The following is a 16,375-nucleotide window of genomic DNA, read 5'->3' as shown; positions in this document are numbered from 1 at the left end:
TTAGTAGTTTTGTGTGACATATCTCACACACGTGAAGATGTCCACCCGACCCGCAACAACGTACGCGAAAGCTACCGCGCCTACGCAAGGCCCGTCTCTGGGGCCTGCAAGGCGCCTGCAGCAGCAGCCGGAGCCTCGACGCGAGGCTGGGATCCGCTGGCCGACTTCCACCGATGTCCCGCTCGAAGTCTACGTGGAAGCGCTGGGCGCCATCGTGCCTGGAGGCTCAATAAAGTACGCCTCCAAGTTGAGCGGAAGGGTGGTTTTGATCGCATCCACCTTGTGGCACCGCTTCTTTTCCCTCACCCCACCGGCATACCTCATAGCAAAACTTCACATAGGAAGCACCGTGTGGCTGCTGGCATCTTGGCCTTACCACTGCGGGAGGGCGGGCAAGGTCTGGTGTGTGTACGGAGCCAGCTCTCTACATTTCGTCTACAAGCCGTACAGAGGTTTCTCTACACGGCCCCATCACCCATGTGGTGCCATGTGGTGTTCCACGGCATCTTTTTTCCTAAATAACCTCGGGGGCCTTCAGTGCAGCAAGCAGCTCTTCTTTATGGACATTAAATGTATTCCACTCACGCAGATTCCCCACTTCTACAGGAGTATCCTACATACCTGGAGTTTCCTTGTCACCGCCCGACTAAATGCACCTCGGTCGGCATCAGAATTCGCTCACGAGCCGCTGTTACGGAACCCCAACATGGCACTACCCTCTGTTGTGGGCCCTGCCGTGGAGAACCGCGTGGTAGACGCACGTCTCACGAGGGTGGGCAATTTGGTGAGACCAGGTACGGAGGGGCAGTGGTATCTCCCTACCGAGATAGCTGCAATGCCCGGAATGCACTCGGTGAGACTCGCCGCAAAACTTGTGAATTAAGTGCGAAGGTCTTTCTCCGCAGCAGTGGGGAGCAGCGCGCCTGCCGTGAGTGTTGGTGACGAGTCAGCCGGCGGTGGCCCAGTGCCACCAACACTGAATGTCGTCCCAGCAAGGAAGCACACTCAACTCTCTTCTTCACAGCAGCACTGGGGGCACACCTCGGGGAATAACCAGGAGGGGTGCTTCTCAGATGTAGACCGGAAAAAGCTGTACACCCAAATGGTCAATTTCCACCATCAACAAATAATAACGTCACGCAAAGGCTACGCTTGGAGGGAGATGATGCCCTGCAGTGATGGTGTGAGGCCTCACTGGGAGCTGTTTTACTCAAATCCATCGTACAAGCGCCACGGTGATGTGAGCTGGAGCATTGCTCATGGGACTGTGACCACGAACACATTGCTGCCACTTTTCACAGACACAAATCCGGAATGCGTATTTTCTGTGGTGAGCTCGAAACAGTGGCGCGTCAATACGTACACTGCAAAAGCCTAGACTCACTCTATAAGCTGTTACGAAATATTCTACTGAAATTCAAACTTCATTTCTCCCCCACAATTCTTATTTTTGGATATAGAGGGAACGAGGGTACCAAAGATAGAGGGGTTGACGAACTTCATCATGAACGACGCCAAACTGGCCTGTATCTACAGGGCCAGGAAATGCGCAATTGAAGGAAGTGGCTTCCCCAGCCACTGTCGCATCTTCAAGACCCTGCCTGCTCTCTGACAGAATTTGGCTGGAATTTCGGTACGCTCAGTTGACGGGGAGTGTCGCATCTTTCTTGACGCTCTTGATTTGAAGCTTTCGTGACTGCAGGAGTCCATACTCTTTGGTTCTTTCGGTAAAGTCACGTGGGTAGAATTATGTATTGACACCTTGGACGACCGAGGGTGCTTTGTGTAATGTGACGAAAGCAGGGGATCCGGTGATGGGTTTTTGAGGGAGAATGTTCTTGTTGGTGTCTATGGGATTTATATTACACGCGAAAACCGTTATATCTTTGATTTAAAAAGGGGGGCACAAAAGCAAACAAAAAAACTCAACAAAAAACCGACGATGATGAACGAAGAAAAGTGCCGAAAAACGGAGCATCTTCCTGTTCTGATCGTGAAAAAAATGAGGGAAGGAGGGAGGGACGTGGTTCGTGTGGCCGGGCCCGGGAGCTCTCCCAGTCACGACTCGCAGGATGGAGAAGTCGTTTGTGGAATTTCAATGCGATTACCATCACAGCAACAACAATACAACCAATATTAACCCGTGCACAGTTATCAGAATATATTTTTTCTGTGAATATTCACGAATGTCATAGCGCAGAGCGACGTGAGGATTACACGTGAACAACTGCACACGCATTCATAATTATAACAAGACTGTCGCCATGATCACAAGAGGTTAAACGGAGGAATCTGACAATTTGTGGGACACGGCGCGGAGCTGCGCACGCGACTCCGCGTAAGCAGAGTCGTCGCTTATCGCCAGCAGAGCGAGACACGACGCGGACACATCGTGACTCGTGCACACCTCCGTGGGCTGGGAGCCTGAGAAGCGTTCGTGCGACGGGAACCAAAAACGTGAAGCTGATGCCGCCACGGGTTCGCTGCTGACTTCACGGCGAGGGGGGGGCATCTTCAACAAGACTCCCACCCTCCTCCGATAAACACCGCACGGAAACCCGCTCCCGACACCGCTGACGATGATCTGAAACGGTCCTGGGCCTCCCCTAGGTCGACTTCGCCTCAAATGAGTACCTGGTTGCGATGTGTAAACATCGCCACTGGGGAGACAAAGGTGGCCTGGCGTGGTGCTGGCCACCCACCCCCTCGTCTGCCGTGCCGCCATTCACAGGTGCTACTACTCGCTGACAGCACTTGCCCCAACAATCTGTTCGAGGCTATACGGGGGATATTTGTCTGTGTACACGCACGTGCACTGCGGATGTAATGGGGCAGGCACGGGGGTACACCACATCTGTAGAGTAAACCGTGAGCTCTGTGTGTGTGTGTTGTGTTTTATTTGATCAGGTAAGGTCAACTGAGCTGCGATGTCGCTCTTTTTCAGAAGCGACCTGGAAGTGGCTTATCATCATCATCACGTGGAAGTCAGCAGCAGCAGCAGCCAAATACTCTAGAGGCATGATATTGATTGTAAATGTGTAGGGGAAAACCGGAGGACCCGGGGAGAAAAATGCACGCAACCACGAGGAGAAAGACATGCATGCAAACTCCAAATACACAGCAGCAGCAGGCGTCAGGGTCGGGATCGAACCCACGACCTCCTGTGTACCTGGCGAGGGAGTTAACATCTCCTAGCCACCGCAGCGCCCCTGGATCAACGCTCGCCTCGTTCGTTCCACGTCACTTCTCAATGTGCTCGCGAACACGCGAATCGCCACGTGATGTCAAACAACCGCGCACACGACTGACAGAATTGACGGATTGTCACGGGCATTGTTGCACGAGCCGTATTACTCCAACTTGCGTAGTATACACACCGTGCGTGTGTGTGTGTGAAGGCGAGAAGGTAAGGATGTGTCTGTGCCAACAGCATCGACTGGAGAGTTCTATCCAGCATCGCGTTCATCCGCAAGCGCCGGGATCGTCGCTCCATCCTCCCTGGGATGAGCGCCGCGCTCTGAGAGACGCAGCTGCGCCATCTCTCCCTCTCTCTCCGTCTTCCTCTCTCCACCTCTCTCTCTCTCTCCACCTCTCTCTCTCCATCTTCCTCACTCTCCCTCCCTCCCTCCTCGCCCGCCACGCGCGTCACTCGACGACAAAAAAACGACGACGACGAAAAGAGTCGCGCAGCCTCCCAGCAGCGCCCCCCTCCCCCCCCCAAGGGGCGGTCGCTGTCTGAGCGCCACGCTCCACTCAGCCTACCGCGGTACATCACCCGCCCCACCACCCAACAACAACCACCACCACCCACTTCTCCACCCACCCCCGCCACTCGTGACCGCCTCCTCCGGCTATAAAAGGGAGGCGAGTGGCCGCTGTGCACGCAGCGAGATCCGCGACGAGACCTCAAGTCACTCTCACAGAGAGCCAGAGAGCCAGTAGCGGTGTGTGCACGCACGAGAGATCGCGCACACGCATTACTCCACTCGCCCCACTCACCAAACCAGCCTCTCTCTCTCCGTGTCTCACTGCGCCACCCCCCACTCACTCACCCCACTCACCAACCCACCTCTCTCTCTCTGCGTGTCTCACTGCGCCGCCGCCCCCCACTCCGACGTCCCAGAGTCACCCTGGGGGGGCTTCCCGAGTCGCCAGCGCCGCTCGCAGACGGCAACTCGCGCGTCGTCCCACGCGACTCCCACGCCACGTTGCCCGCGATGGCTCCCAGAGAGCAGCAGCAGCAGCAGCAGTACGTCGTCCCCACCAAGAACTGCCACCGCATGGTGGTGCTGGGCTCCTCCAAGGTGGGCAAGACGGCGCTGGTGTCCCGCTTCCTCACGGGTCGCTACGAGGACGCCTACACGCCGACCATCGAGGACTTCCACCGCAAGTTGTACCGCATCCGGGGGGACCTCTACCAGCTGGACGTCCTCGACACGTCGGGGCACCACCCCTTCCCGGCCATGCGGCGCCTCTCCATCCTGACCGGTGAGCACACTGTGAGCGCCCTGTGAGCACACTGTGAGCGCCCTGTGAGCACACTGAGCGCCCTGTGAGCACACTGTGAGTGCACGGTGCCCTCCTCGTGGGAGCCGCGACACTTTGACATCATCAGCATTCACAGACTCCTTCCTCCACGACTTTAGTTCGTTGCACTTCACACCCCCCCCCCCCCGCACATCGGATTAGTACGGCGCGAAAGAAGTGCAACATGCATGCAGTGCATAGAGGTGTGAGGAACCTCGCCTGGTACGCAGGAGGCTCGTGGGTTCGATCCCGGACCCTGGCGATGCCTGCTGCTGTATATTTGGAGTCTGCGTGTCCTCTCTCTCACTGTGGTCCCGTGGATATTTCTCTACAGGTCCTCTGGGGGTTTCCCTCCACAGTGTTGAGAGTGTTTGGCTGCTGTGAATGTTCACGTGGTAAGCTATCGTTCGTGGCCAGGTCGCTTCTGACTCAAAAGAGCTACTAGACAGCTCCGTGGGCTTCACCTGGTGAAACTAAAACAGTCTATAGTTTAAACCCGTGGAGTCTGCGCAACGGATGAGTTCACCAATCCGTGAAGCCCTCTCGTCGTGGCGAGCAGACCTCGCTCGACATTGCCAATTATCTCCTGAGCCATAGTGATGTTGCTGTAGCTGCTGTAGCTGCTGCTATCACGCGCAATAGAAGAGCATGATTGGAGGATGCGCGAGATTGCGAATGCTGCAACGTTGCAATCTGCTCCACGTATTCTCGTGTCTGCGGCGCGAAGCAGATTCTATTCACTCGCGAATGTCACTTCTCTGCTCGGAGATGCCGGGAGGCGAGATGCCGCTGGCTCTCGCGTCCGCTCAGAGGCAGCGGCATCTAACGTGGTATTCCGCTTGTGCCGCTGACATGCCTGGTAATGCCACGTGCTGGGTAGCGTGCACATACAGGCGTTTCAAACAACGCTTCACAAATACCGAATCGATGGGCGTCAAGGTCCGACAGGACATCCCGATGGGTCTAGCGCAGTGACAACCACGCGGCACCACCGCTGCTGCAGCCCGCGGCTCGTGGGTCCGCTTCACTCGCACAGCGGCGGCGGCAGCAGCGGCGGCGGTGGTGGTGGTGGTGGTGGCGGTGGTGGCGGTGGTAGCGGTGGTGGTGGCTGCTGCTGCTGCGAGTGAAGCCACCGCTTGGCTGAGCGCTCCCCGCTTCCCCACGACGAATTCCTAAGCGCTGAGCAACGAATCCGTGGGACGTCACTCCCTGCATTGTCGCGGCGTTAACGCAAAGACGATCTGCGTGCACTCTGTGTGCGCTCTGTGTGTATTCTGTGTGCGCCCTGTGTGTATTCTGTGTGTATTCTGTGTGCGCCCTGTGTGTATTCTGTGTGCGCCCTGTGTGTATTGTGTGTATTCTGTGTGTACTCTGTGTGTACTCTGTGTGCGCCCTGTGTGTACTCTGTGTGTATTCTGTGTGCGCCCTGTGTGTACTCTGTGTGTATTCTGTGTGTATTCTGTGTGCGCTCTTTGTGTATTCGGCTGTTTGCACAGAGAGGGGGTGGGAGGCGGCTCCGTTTGTATCCAGCGGGCCAGGCTGTGTCTGCGTAGCCACGAGAGACGAAGCAACGCGGGCACCTCGCGTCTCGCACCTCGCGACGCGAACTGCCCCTCCCCCCTGCTCCGCATTGTCCCAGCGGCGTGGCCACGCGGGGGGCTGACACGAGTGGGGGAAGTGCGGCTCAATGGAAGCGTCGTCGTCTTTTCAGTCGTCGGGGTTGCTCTAATAATAATGAGAACCATGACGACGAGAATCATTTGCGAGCTCCTATTAAGTCGACGCTTACTCACCCCGCAGCGAGTGACGACCCACACGGGACCCGCGTCCTGTCACGAGTTCCACAAACACGAAGTGTGCGAAGCGTGTTGATGGGGAAACACGCGAAGAGGGTTGACGCCTTGCTGGCACTACAACGCCAACATAGAAATGTAGCTTTGACAAGGCAACACGACTGCATTCACCACACACGCTACTTGTGGGGGAAACGCAAACACCTCCTGTTTTATTGCCACGAAGGTTAAAACCCAATCTTATTTATTTTTTTATAAAACGCGCTCAGCGTGACGACAATACAACTCTTCCAGCAATGTTTGTACTGCATGTTGAACTTCTTTGCCACCGTACGTAGCCAACCGCGCTCTCGCCGGAGGGATGGGGAAAGGACAGCGACGCGAAACACAACATGAACACGTTTTTGTTGACGACATATTTGTATTATTCAGTTTGTTTGATTGAATCTGTCAATGCGGAGCGCTTTGATGCTTCGCCCTCGCAAACAAAACACAAAGAGCCACTTCGCTCAGTGGGAGGGGGGTGGGATTATTATCCTGGCGACTTCGAACTCCTCACGGCATCTCCACAAACCGCGATTGCTGTGCGACGCCACGTGACCCGCTGCGCGATCAGCCGTGCACCCACCACCCACCCACCACCACCCACCCACCACCCAGCCACCCACCACCCAGCCACCCACCACCCAGCCACCACTCAGCCACCCACCCACCACCCACCACCACCCAGCCACCACTCAGCCACCCACCCACCACCCACCACCCAGCCACTCAGCCACCCACCCACCACCCACCACCACCCACCACCCAGCCACCACTCAGCCACCCACCCACCACCCACCACCCAGCCACCCACCCACCACCCACCACCACCCAGCCACCACTCAGCCACCCACCCACCACCCACCACCCAGCCACTCAGCCACCCACCCACCACCACCCACCACCCAGCCACCACTCAGCCACCCACGCCCGATCTCCCCCGTAGGCTGACGCTTGTCTCTCTCTCTGTCTCCGTGTGTGTGCCACAGGCGACATCTTCGTGCTGGTATTCAGCCTGGACAGCCGCGAGTCCCTGCTCGAGGCGTGCCGCCTGCGCGAGCAGATCCTGCAGACCAAGGCGTGCCTACGCAACCGCCCGACGCACTCGCTGCACGACGTGCCCATCGTCATCTGCGCCAACAAGGCGGAGCCGGCGTCGCAGCTGCAGCAGCAGCAGCAGCAGGCCCCCGGGGCCCCCGGGGCCGCCGCCGCCGCGGTGGGGGGGGGCAGCCCCGGGGGCGCCGATCCCTCGCAGGCTCCGGCGGCGGCGCTGTCCCGGGACGAGGTGGTGGCCGCGCTGGGGGCCGGCGCGCCCTACTTCGAGGTGAGCGCCAAGCGCAACCACGGCGTGGACGAGATGTTCCGCGCGCTCTTCACGCTGGCGGGGCTGCCCCGAGAGATGAGCCCTGCCCTGCACCGACGCGTCTCGGCGCTGTCCTGCCCGGGAAGGGGCGGAGGAGGAGGAGCGGGGGGGGAAGGGGACGGCGACTGCGACGGGCGGCCTGGCGGGCACGGCAGGGGCGGCCTGTGGGGGGGGGGCTCGGGCGCTTCGAAGGCGATGGACGACGCGTGCGGGCTGGTGGCCACGTGCGCGCGCAGGCCCAGCGTGCACAGCGACTTGCTGTACGTGCGCCAGAAGGCGCTGCTGTGTCGCTCGCAGAGCAAAGAGCGCTCGGACAAGTGCTGCATCATGTGATCAAGTGCTGCATCATGTGATCAAGTGCTGCATCTTGTAGTCAAGTGCTGCATCATGTGGTCAAGTGCTGCATCGTGATGTGAAGGAAAGCTGCATCATGTGGTCAAGTGCTGCATCTTGTAGTCAAGTGCTGCATCATGTGATCAAGTGCTGCATCTTGTAGTCAAGTGCTGCATCATGATGTGAAGGAAAGCTGCATCATGTGATCAAGTGCTGCATCTTGTAGTCAAGTGCTGCATCTTGTAGTCAAGTGCTGCATCGTGATGTGAAGGAGAGCTGCATCACCTGAATTCGTGCTGCATCGTGAGGTGAAGAAGTGCAGACGAAGAAGAAGGGGAGGGAGGCAAGGAGGTGCTGCAAGGATCGTCGCTGACTTTGAGCATCGGACACTTTGTTCTTTAGATTTGTGATCGACCTGAGATAAGGGACCTTGACTGTGCGTGCACGCACGGCGTGAAGGACGTCATCACCACAGTGCCTGTGTTGGGCTTGCGGTGGTTTACACACCCGCACACACACACACATTCACACACACACATTCACACACACGCACAAAAGACAAAGATTTCCCCGTATAGCCTTTAACAGGCTGTTGGGGCAAGTGCTGTTAGCGAGCAGCACCAATGAAGGCCGGCACGGTGGCACACGAGGGGGGGGTGGGTGGCCAGCATCACGCCCGGCCGCCTTTGTCTCCCGAGTGGCGATGTTTACACCCCGTACTAGGTACTCATTTTTTAAGCTGAGTCGACCTAGGGGAGGCCCAGGATCGGTTCGGATAATCGTCACTGGTGTCGGTGGCCGTAAGCGGGAATCAAACTCGGGTGGCCGGGTTCGTAGAGCAGCGTAGCGCTCACCGCTGCGCCACCGCTCCCCACACACGCGCAGACATGGAGATGCTGAATTGTTCACTACGTATGAACAGTCTAAAATTCAATATAAGCTATTAAAACATATCGCTAAATAAAACTAAAGCTACAATGTCTACATTTCAAGTGAAAGGGAACTTTTAACATATACACTGTACAGAAGATATTTAATATTTTGAAGTTGTATAACTCTTTAGACATATCGAGCGTACACACATCGTCAACTTCATTACGGTGCCACGGTTTACATTGATGTGAGCATTTGTATTTAACGAATGTGAAAAGTCAACACTTACCTTGACACATTGAAGCTTTGTGGAGCCGAACAGTTTTCGCTGCGCTTTCTGCACTCACGTGGCTCGTTTGTGTTTAACGACACGGGCCTTGGGCCTGCAGCCAGACGCACGCGCACGCACGAGGGAGAGACACAGAGCAAGGGAACGGGATGTAACTTCCAGCTGAACACCTCCGAGTGCCCGGCAGGAGAGTGATTGAGGCGGGGCACAGACACGCGCTGTTGCATTGCGCCGTTTGGCCCCACTGGGGACCCGACAGGGATTTTAAGCAAAGATCGAGGGAGCTGTGTGCGTGTGCAGTTCGGCCAATAAGCTGTTGGTGCAATTTCTAAATGCCTGCTTGCCTCTTGTTATCCTGTTGTGTTGAGAATCAATTCCAGGCGGCGTTCCGTCGCATTAGTTCTGTGTCGTGATGAGGGTCGCCGTCGTCTTACGGACTTCGATTGAGGACGCCGGTAACGCGACACGCCCACCTCTTGTTTCGCGTGCCGACTGCGAGACGTCACCTTGTGAATTGTGCACGCGCGAAAGCCCCGTTACGTTTCGCAGCGGCACTAAGCGCTGCACGGTGCACGTGGCGACATTCTAGCGGTGGAGACCACGAGATTCGCGTCGACGGAATAATCCGAAGGCAGTCTCGGGTATGAGGCGTCGTCTTGTAACGAGCTCGGCGTGAGTGGCCATGCGCGCGAGTGAGCTTGGAGCGCGCGCACGTGACACGCGTGGCAGGGAGAGTTGCGGAGTCGCGCCAAGTTGGGAGTCGTCTCCTCGTCGCCTCTTGCACGATCTCGTAAGCGGTTGCAAAACTCCGCGGGAAATGTGTTTCTTTGTAAGTCCGCAACGAAACGTCGACGGTCGTCACAAACTCGCGTATAGCGGTGGGGGAGGGGGGGGGCGGTTTAGGCGGTGCCCCCCTTTCGACTCCACTGCTTTAACCGTGATCGTTTTACGCGGCGCCGTGACGCAGACAGCCGTGGGCGATTCTCGCGATGTCGAGGCCAGGGGCTGTGTACGGTCCGTGTCGGCTTGCTGCCGTGTCTGCCTCCCATCTACAATCCGGGCACCGCGGTGGCCAGGAGATGTGAACTCCCTCACCCGGTATACAGGAGCGCGTGGGTTCCATCCCGACCCCGAGGCCTGCTGCTGTATATTTGGAGTTTGCGTGTCTCTCTCTCCCCGTGTACCCGTGGATTTTTCTCCGGGTCCCCCGGGTTTTCCATCCACATTTAACACCAACACGCGTTTACAGCATGTGGCTCCTGCTATACACATTTAACACCAACACGCGTGTACAGCATGTGGCTCCTGCTAACAACATGTCTACGCGACGACGATAAGCCGCTCTGTTCAGCTCTCATTTGTGATGGCCACGTCGCTTCTGAAATAGAACAGAGCTCAAAGTGTATTCGTCTAATCGCAGCCTCGCGTGTGTCGACACACGGCCCGGCCTGGCGACACGCCACGCGTGTCCCTACTGACCACCCACTGAGTCAGAATATTTATTTATAATTGGAGGAGGAATCCGATGAGCTTTCAAGCTCTTTTCAACAGGTCATTGCTCGGCAATGTTCTCCTGCACTGAGGAGGCCTGCCAAGTGGGGCAGTTGGCGCGGAGACGCGGGTGATCCATTCACGCGATGGATGTAATTTATTTGCAAGGTGTGTGTGTGTGTATATGTGTGTAGGGGTGCAGCGGTTGTTACTAGCGTCTGACGCACGCACGTGCGGTTTCTCGAAATGCGCTCTGCCCAGAACCAACGGTGGATTTTAGACGTAAAGCCTCCGCATTATTCCAAATTACTTCACCAAAAACTTCGGTCGATTGGCTTGCCGCGTGGCCTCGAGTAACGAACGCAACGGGGCTGCGTTCACGTGGCCGCAACATCGAGTGGCGCGTTTTTTGTCGCTACCCCCCGCACCCCTTCCCCTCTCGAGGTGCCGCTGCACCCTCGGCCAGAAGTGTTCTTATCGACCGCTGGGGAGACTAAAAAAGCTCGCGCAGATGTTTGTGTTTTGCACAAACAAACAACAGACGCTCGCTCGCTCTTGTACAGCAGTGGCTTTTTTACTTGAATATTTGATGAACTTGTGACAATTGCACTTGCCTTTCGGTGTGCGCGGGTCGTAGGCGACGTTTAGCTGCAAACTAATTTTCGTTGGGAGCTGTGAACCATCGTCGGTCGGACTTGAACCGTTGGTCGGAAGGATTTTGTACAATGTGTAGAGGTGTGCATTCAGTTTTCTACGGTCGACTGCGTCCACGATACAAAATAAACATGAAGTACTCTTTACACACGCCTACTTGACTTCCTTCTGTGGCATGCACTCCCGGGTTATGTATAATTAGACCTTGCTCAATCCGCTGCTGGAGGAAGGGCCTCGTCTGGAGAATGCTCTTCCTACAGAGCCCTTCTGAGAGGATTTTAATAATGAATCATGATGTAATGTTGTATTGCGTCATTCATGCTAATTGCATCCCACCACGCTGTGCATGAATTTAAATTGAGGGCCAAATCCTATATACAGCTATTGCCAAGCAAAATAATCATTCAAGAAATGTCACCAAAAGAAGCACAAACAACAAACAATGACAGATGAAGTTGTCGTTCGTGACAACAACCCAGAGCCCAGGCCTACTGATGGTATCATAGGCCTTGACCAGGTCAATAAAGCAGAGATGTAGGTCTTGTTGGAATTCCCTACACCTCTGCTGTAGCAGACGGACAGAACATATGGCATCTGTGCAGGACCGCCCTTTCCTGAAACCGAATTGGGGCTCCGCAAGCCTCTCCTCAGCGTGCCTAGCAAGGCGATGTTGAATAATCCTTGCCAGGACCTGGCACACTGAGGAGTGAGATGCCCCTGGAGTTGTTACAGTCTGTGCGGTCCCCCTTCTTAAAGAGGGGGACCACCAGGGCATCCTTCCAATCCAGCGGAACCCATCCAGTGGTCCAGACTGTTGTTATGATGTCATATAGAGCAGTCTGTGCACAAACGCCACCCTCCCTCAGCATTTCGCTTGGGAGATCATCTCTGCCCGGTGCCTTTCCTGGTCTAAGACTCCGGATCGCCTTCAGTACTTCCTCAACAGCCAGCCACTCACAGGGGGTGACCTCTTCCAATATTTGAGGCACCGCAGCCTCAGCAGGGTTATCCCCACTTTGTGCCATGATGTTTTCCTGGCTGAGGGATTTCCCCTCCCCCAGGACCTCACAGAAATGCTCAGCAAATCTGCAAACCTGTTCCTGGGGGTCGGATATTGTATCACCGTTTTTTCCCCTAATGATGGTAATAGGTGTGGCGCTGCAGGTTACTTTTTGATGGAGTTAAATAGTGATTTGTGATCGCGGGCCACTGAGGCAGACTCCATCTCCTCAGCAACCCGTGACCACCACCCATCCTTGCAGCGCCTTACGGCTCTCCGAACCTCCGAGCGAAGGCTGCAGTAAACCTCCTCATTCTCTGACGTGGGATGCTGTAGCCGATGAGAGTGGGCCTGTCGCTTTTTCTCAACTAACCTGAGCACCTCCTCTGTCAGCCAGGGTTTCTGGGGAGGTCTGGACTGCGTACCCAAAGCAGCCATTGCAGCTACATGAGTCACAGTCCTAAACCTCGCCCATTTACCCTCGACATCAGGAGGAGTGGGGGACGATGCCAACCCCAGCTGCAAGCGATGATGAAATTCTCGCTTGCAACTTTCATCAGCTAACTGAGACCAGGCCACTTTTGGTTGGAATGGGGTCCTGGGTGTACACCCACCACCGGAGTGGAAGAATGGCAGGCGCATCTTACAGATGACTAATCGATGATCAGAGGGCAGATAAGCTCCACGGTAGGTCCTGGTGTCAAGGACATGGGCTCGCATCCGCTGGTCCGTCACTATGTAGTCCAGCAGATGTTCTTGCTTGGACCCGGCATGCATCCATGATGTTGTGTGGATGCGCCGATGCCGGAAGAGCGTGTTGGTAATTACAAGCCCATGGGCTGCACAAAAATCTAGCAGCCTCCTACCGTTGTTATTGAGCTGATCTGGCCCATGCCTTCCAATCACTCCAGACCAGGTGCCAGCATCATGACCAACTCGGGCACTGAAGTCACCCAATAAGACGACTCTGTCCCGAGTGGCCACTTTAGCCAGCACCTGTGACAGGAGGTGATAGAAGGCATCTGACTCATCGGCTTTGCCTGCATCCCTCCACGGATGTTCGTCTTCGGTGGGGGCATAAGTAACCACGACCACCACTCCTCGCCTCACACCTACACAGACACACCTACATAGACACACCTACACAGACATTCCTACAGAGACACACCTACAGAGACATGCCTACAGAGACACACCTACAGAGACACACCCACACAGACAAACCTACACAGACACACCTACACAGACACACCTACACAGACACACCTACAGAGATGCCGACACACGTACGGTGCGAAAGAAGTGCAACATACACACTTAGCACGGCTGGCTACGTACGGTGCGAAAGAAGTTCAACATACAGTGCATAGCTGATGAGGGCCATAAATCCATCACCGTGGTCCAGCAAGTATTCACATTTTTCGCTTTTCATTCTCAACAGCAACGCGAATGACACCGTTATGGGATGCTATTGGCATGAATGACGCGATATAAAATGAAAGTGTCATCATCATTATTATTGATGAGGACTTTGTGTTGTGAATTCTAGAATGTTGCCTCGAACCAGGACCCACACTATCAAACAGAAAGTGGACTTGTCTGCACAGTGCGCACATCCGGCAGTCCACCAGCATTGATTCAAGCAAGCGTGCCAAGCGTGCTGATGAGGCACTGAATGTTGAAACCGGCCCACAGTTCGCCTGTGTTGAACCAAATGCTTTGTGCACTCGCAGGAGAAGGCCGATGTGGACCAAAACATCCGCTTTGTACAGGTGGAAGAACAGCTGTGGAAAGGTGCATTGCCTCCTGAATTACCTCGCGATTTTTCGTACGATATGAGGGTTATCGTGATATAATATCCAGGTAGACTGTGTTTAAATTAAATTAATCCATAATACAGGTTTTTTTGGGGGTTAAATCGCGTAAATATATAAATGTGCACGCTATCTAACCCCAAAAGACGCCTGTATTACGGATGATATTGGTCGCGAAAGCCTACGTGTTAAACCAAATTAAATTAAGTTAACGTCATTGTAACTGTAGTAACCAATTGGCACGTTCTGTTTACGTGACAAACCTTACTTAATTGGCTGTGTTGGGTGGTGGCGGGTTTAACGACACATTTATATGCACGCGATCTAACCCAAAGAAACACACCTTTATTATGGAGATAACATTGGACGCGAAAGCCTACTACGTGTTCAACTGTTTTATGCAATATCATAATAATCATACTATCTTGTGTATTTTAAGGCCACGGTGTGACTTGACAGGCCGCGAGATCGCGGCGATGCACTGCCACTCAGTGGCCGTAGAACGCAGTGCAGAGGCCGCATGCCGGCCCACGTGGTGACGCTGGTGGTGATGATGGTGGTGGTGGTGCCATCTCTCTCTCTCTGTGCCTCTCGGCCCATGTGATGATGGTGATGATGGTGATGCCCTCTCTCTCTATGCCTCTCTCAGCCCATGTGATGGTGGTGATGGTGGAGATGCCATCTCTCTGTGCCTCACTCGGCCCATGTGATGATGGTGATGATGGTGATGGTGATGATGGTGATGGTGGTGATGGTGGTGATGATGGTGATGATGGTGATGCCATCTCTCTGTGCTTCTCTCGGCCCATGTGATGATGGTGATGATGGTGGTGATGGTGGTGATGGTGATGATGGTGATGTCCCCTTTCTCTGTCTCTCTCTCGGCCTCTCTCGGCCTCTCTCGGCCCATGTGATGATGGTGATGGTGGTGATGGTGGTGATGCCCTCTCTCTCTCTCGGCCTCTCTCGGCCCATGTGATGCTGATGGTGGTGGTGATGATGGTGATGATGATGGTGGTGATGATGGTGGTGATGATGGTGGTGATGATGGTGGTGATGGTGGTGATGATGCAGCAGGAGCAGCAGCAGGAGCAGTAGCAGCAGCAGCAGCAGGAGCAGCAGCAGCAGCAGCAGAAGCAGCAGCAGGAGCAGCAGCAGCAGCAGCAGGAGTAGTAGCAGTATCAGCAGCAGTATCAGCAGCAGCAACAGCAGCAGCAGTATCAGCAGCAGCTGTTGCTGCAGCAGGTCGCCAGGTCCACAGAGGGCGCTCGGGATCCACGGGACCCCGATGCCGGCCACACACCAAAGACAAAGATCCCCCGTATAGTCTCAACAGACTGTTGGGGCAAGTGCTGTTCGCGAGCAGCACCTTTTGAAGGCACGGCACACGAGGGGGTGGGGTTTCCAGCACCACGCCCGGCCGCCTTTGTATCCCGAGTGGCGATGTTTACACATCGCAACCAGGTACCAGTTTTGAGGCTGAGTCGACCTAGGGGTGGGCCCAGGACCGGTTCAGAAAATCGTCACTGGTGTCGGTGGCCGTGAGCGGGAATCGAACTCGGGTGGCCGGGTTCGTAGCGCGGCGCGCTAACCGCTGCGCCACCGCTCCATCACTGCTGCCCCAGGGGCTCGAGACGGAGTGAGCCCGGGGGGCGGCAGAGACGTCGCCGGCGGCGTCTGGACACCGCCACGCGGCGGGAGAGGGACGCGGTGCGGAGTGCTGAGTGTTGCTGCCCGCCTGCTGTCTGTGTCTGTCTGTGTGTGTGTGTCTGTGTCTGTCTGTGTGTGTGTGTGTCTGTCTGTGTGTGTCTGTGTGTGTGTCTGTGTCTGTCTGGTGGTGTGGCATGTTGCTGCCCCCCCCCCTCCTCGTGTGCCGTGCCGGCCTTCCATCGCTGCTGGCTAACAGCACTTGCCCCTACAGTCTGTTAAAGGCTACACGGGGCATCTTTGTCTCTACGCGTGTGTGTGTCCGTGTGTGCACTGCAGTGACGCGGCGAGCAGCGGCCACCGGCCTGCCGGCGAGCGCGCCGCGGATCCTCTTACCGCACTCCGCCGGTCCTATTCGGGGCTCTTACGCACTCACTCACTCTCACACTCTCTCTCTCTCACACTCGCTCGCTCGCACCCAAGTGTCGTCCTCGCCTTTAAGACGCAGCCACAGAGGGAGGCAGACGGGGAGAGAGAGGAGAGAGAGGG

The 16,375-nt window shown here is 55.8% G+C and overlaps 1 protein-coding gene across 1 annotated transcript; it reads left to right on the top strand.

Moving 5' to 3' along the window:
• The first annotated feature begins 3,842 nt into the window (after positions 1 to 3,842).
• RASD1 (ras related dexamethasone induced 1) lies at positions 3,843 to 11,500 on the top strand. Its single transcript, XM_078863186.1, has 2 exons — positions 3,843 to 4,488; positions 7,352 to 11,500. Exons 1-2 carry the CDS (start codon positions 4,218 to 4,220, stop codon positions 8,056 to 8,058), a joined length of 978 nt encoding a protein of 325 aa, XP_078719312.1. The 5' UTR covers positions 3,843 to 4,217; the 3' UTR covers positions 8,059 to 11,500.
• The last annotated feature ends 4,875 nt before the right edge of the window (positions 11,501 to 16,375 follow it).

This window comes from Lampetra fluviatilis, chromosome 1, assembly GCF_964198595.1.
Source record: "Lampetra fluviatilis chromosome 1, kcLamFluv1.1, whole genome shotgun sequence".
NCBI lineage: Eukaryota > Metazoa > Chordata > Hyperoartia > Petromyzontiformes > Petromyzontidae > Lampetra > Lampetra fluviatilis.
Note: the sequence above shows the minus strand (reverse complement) of the source record. Positions and strands in the feature narration are given on the sequence as shown.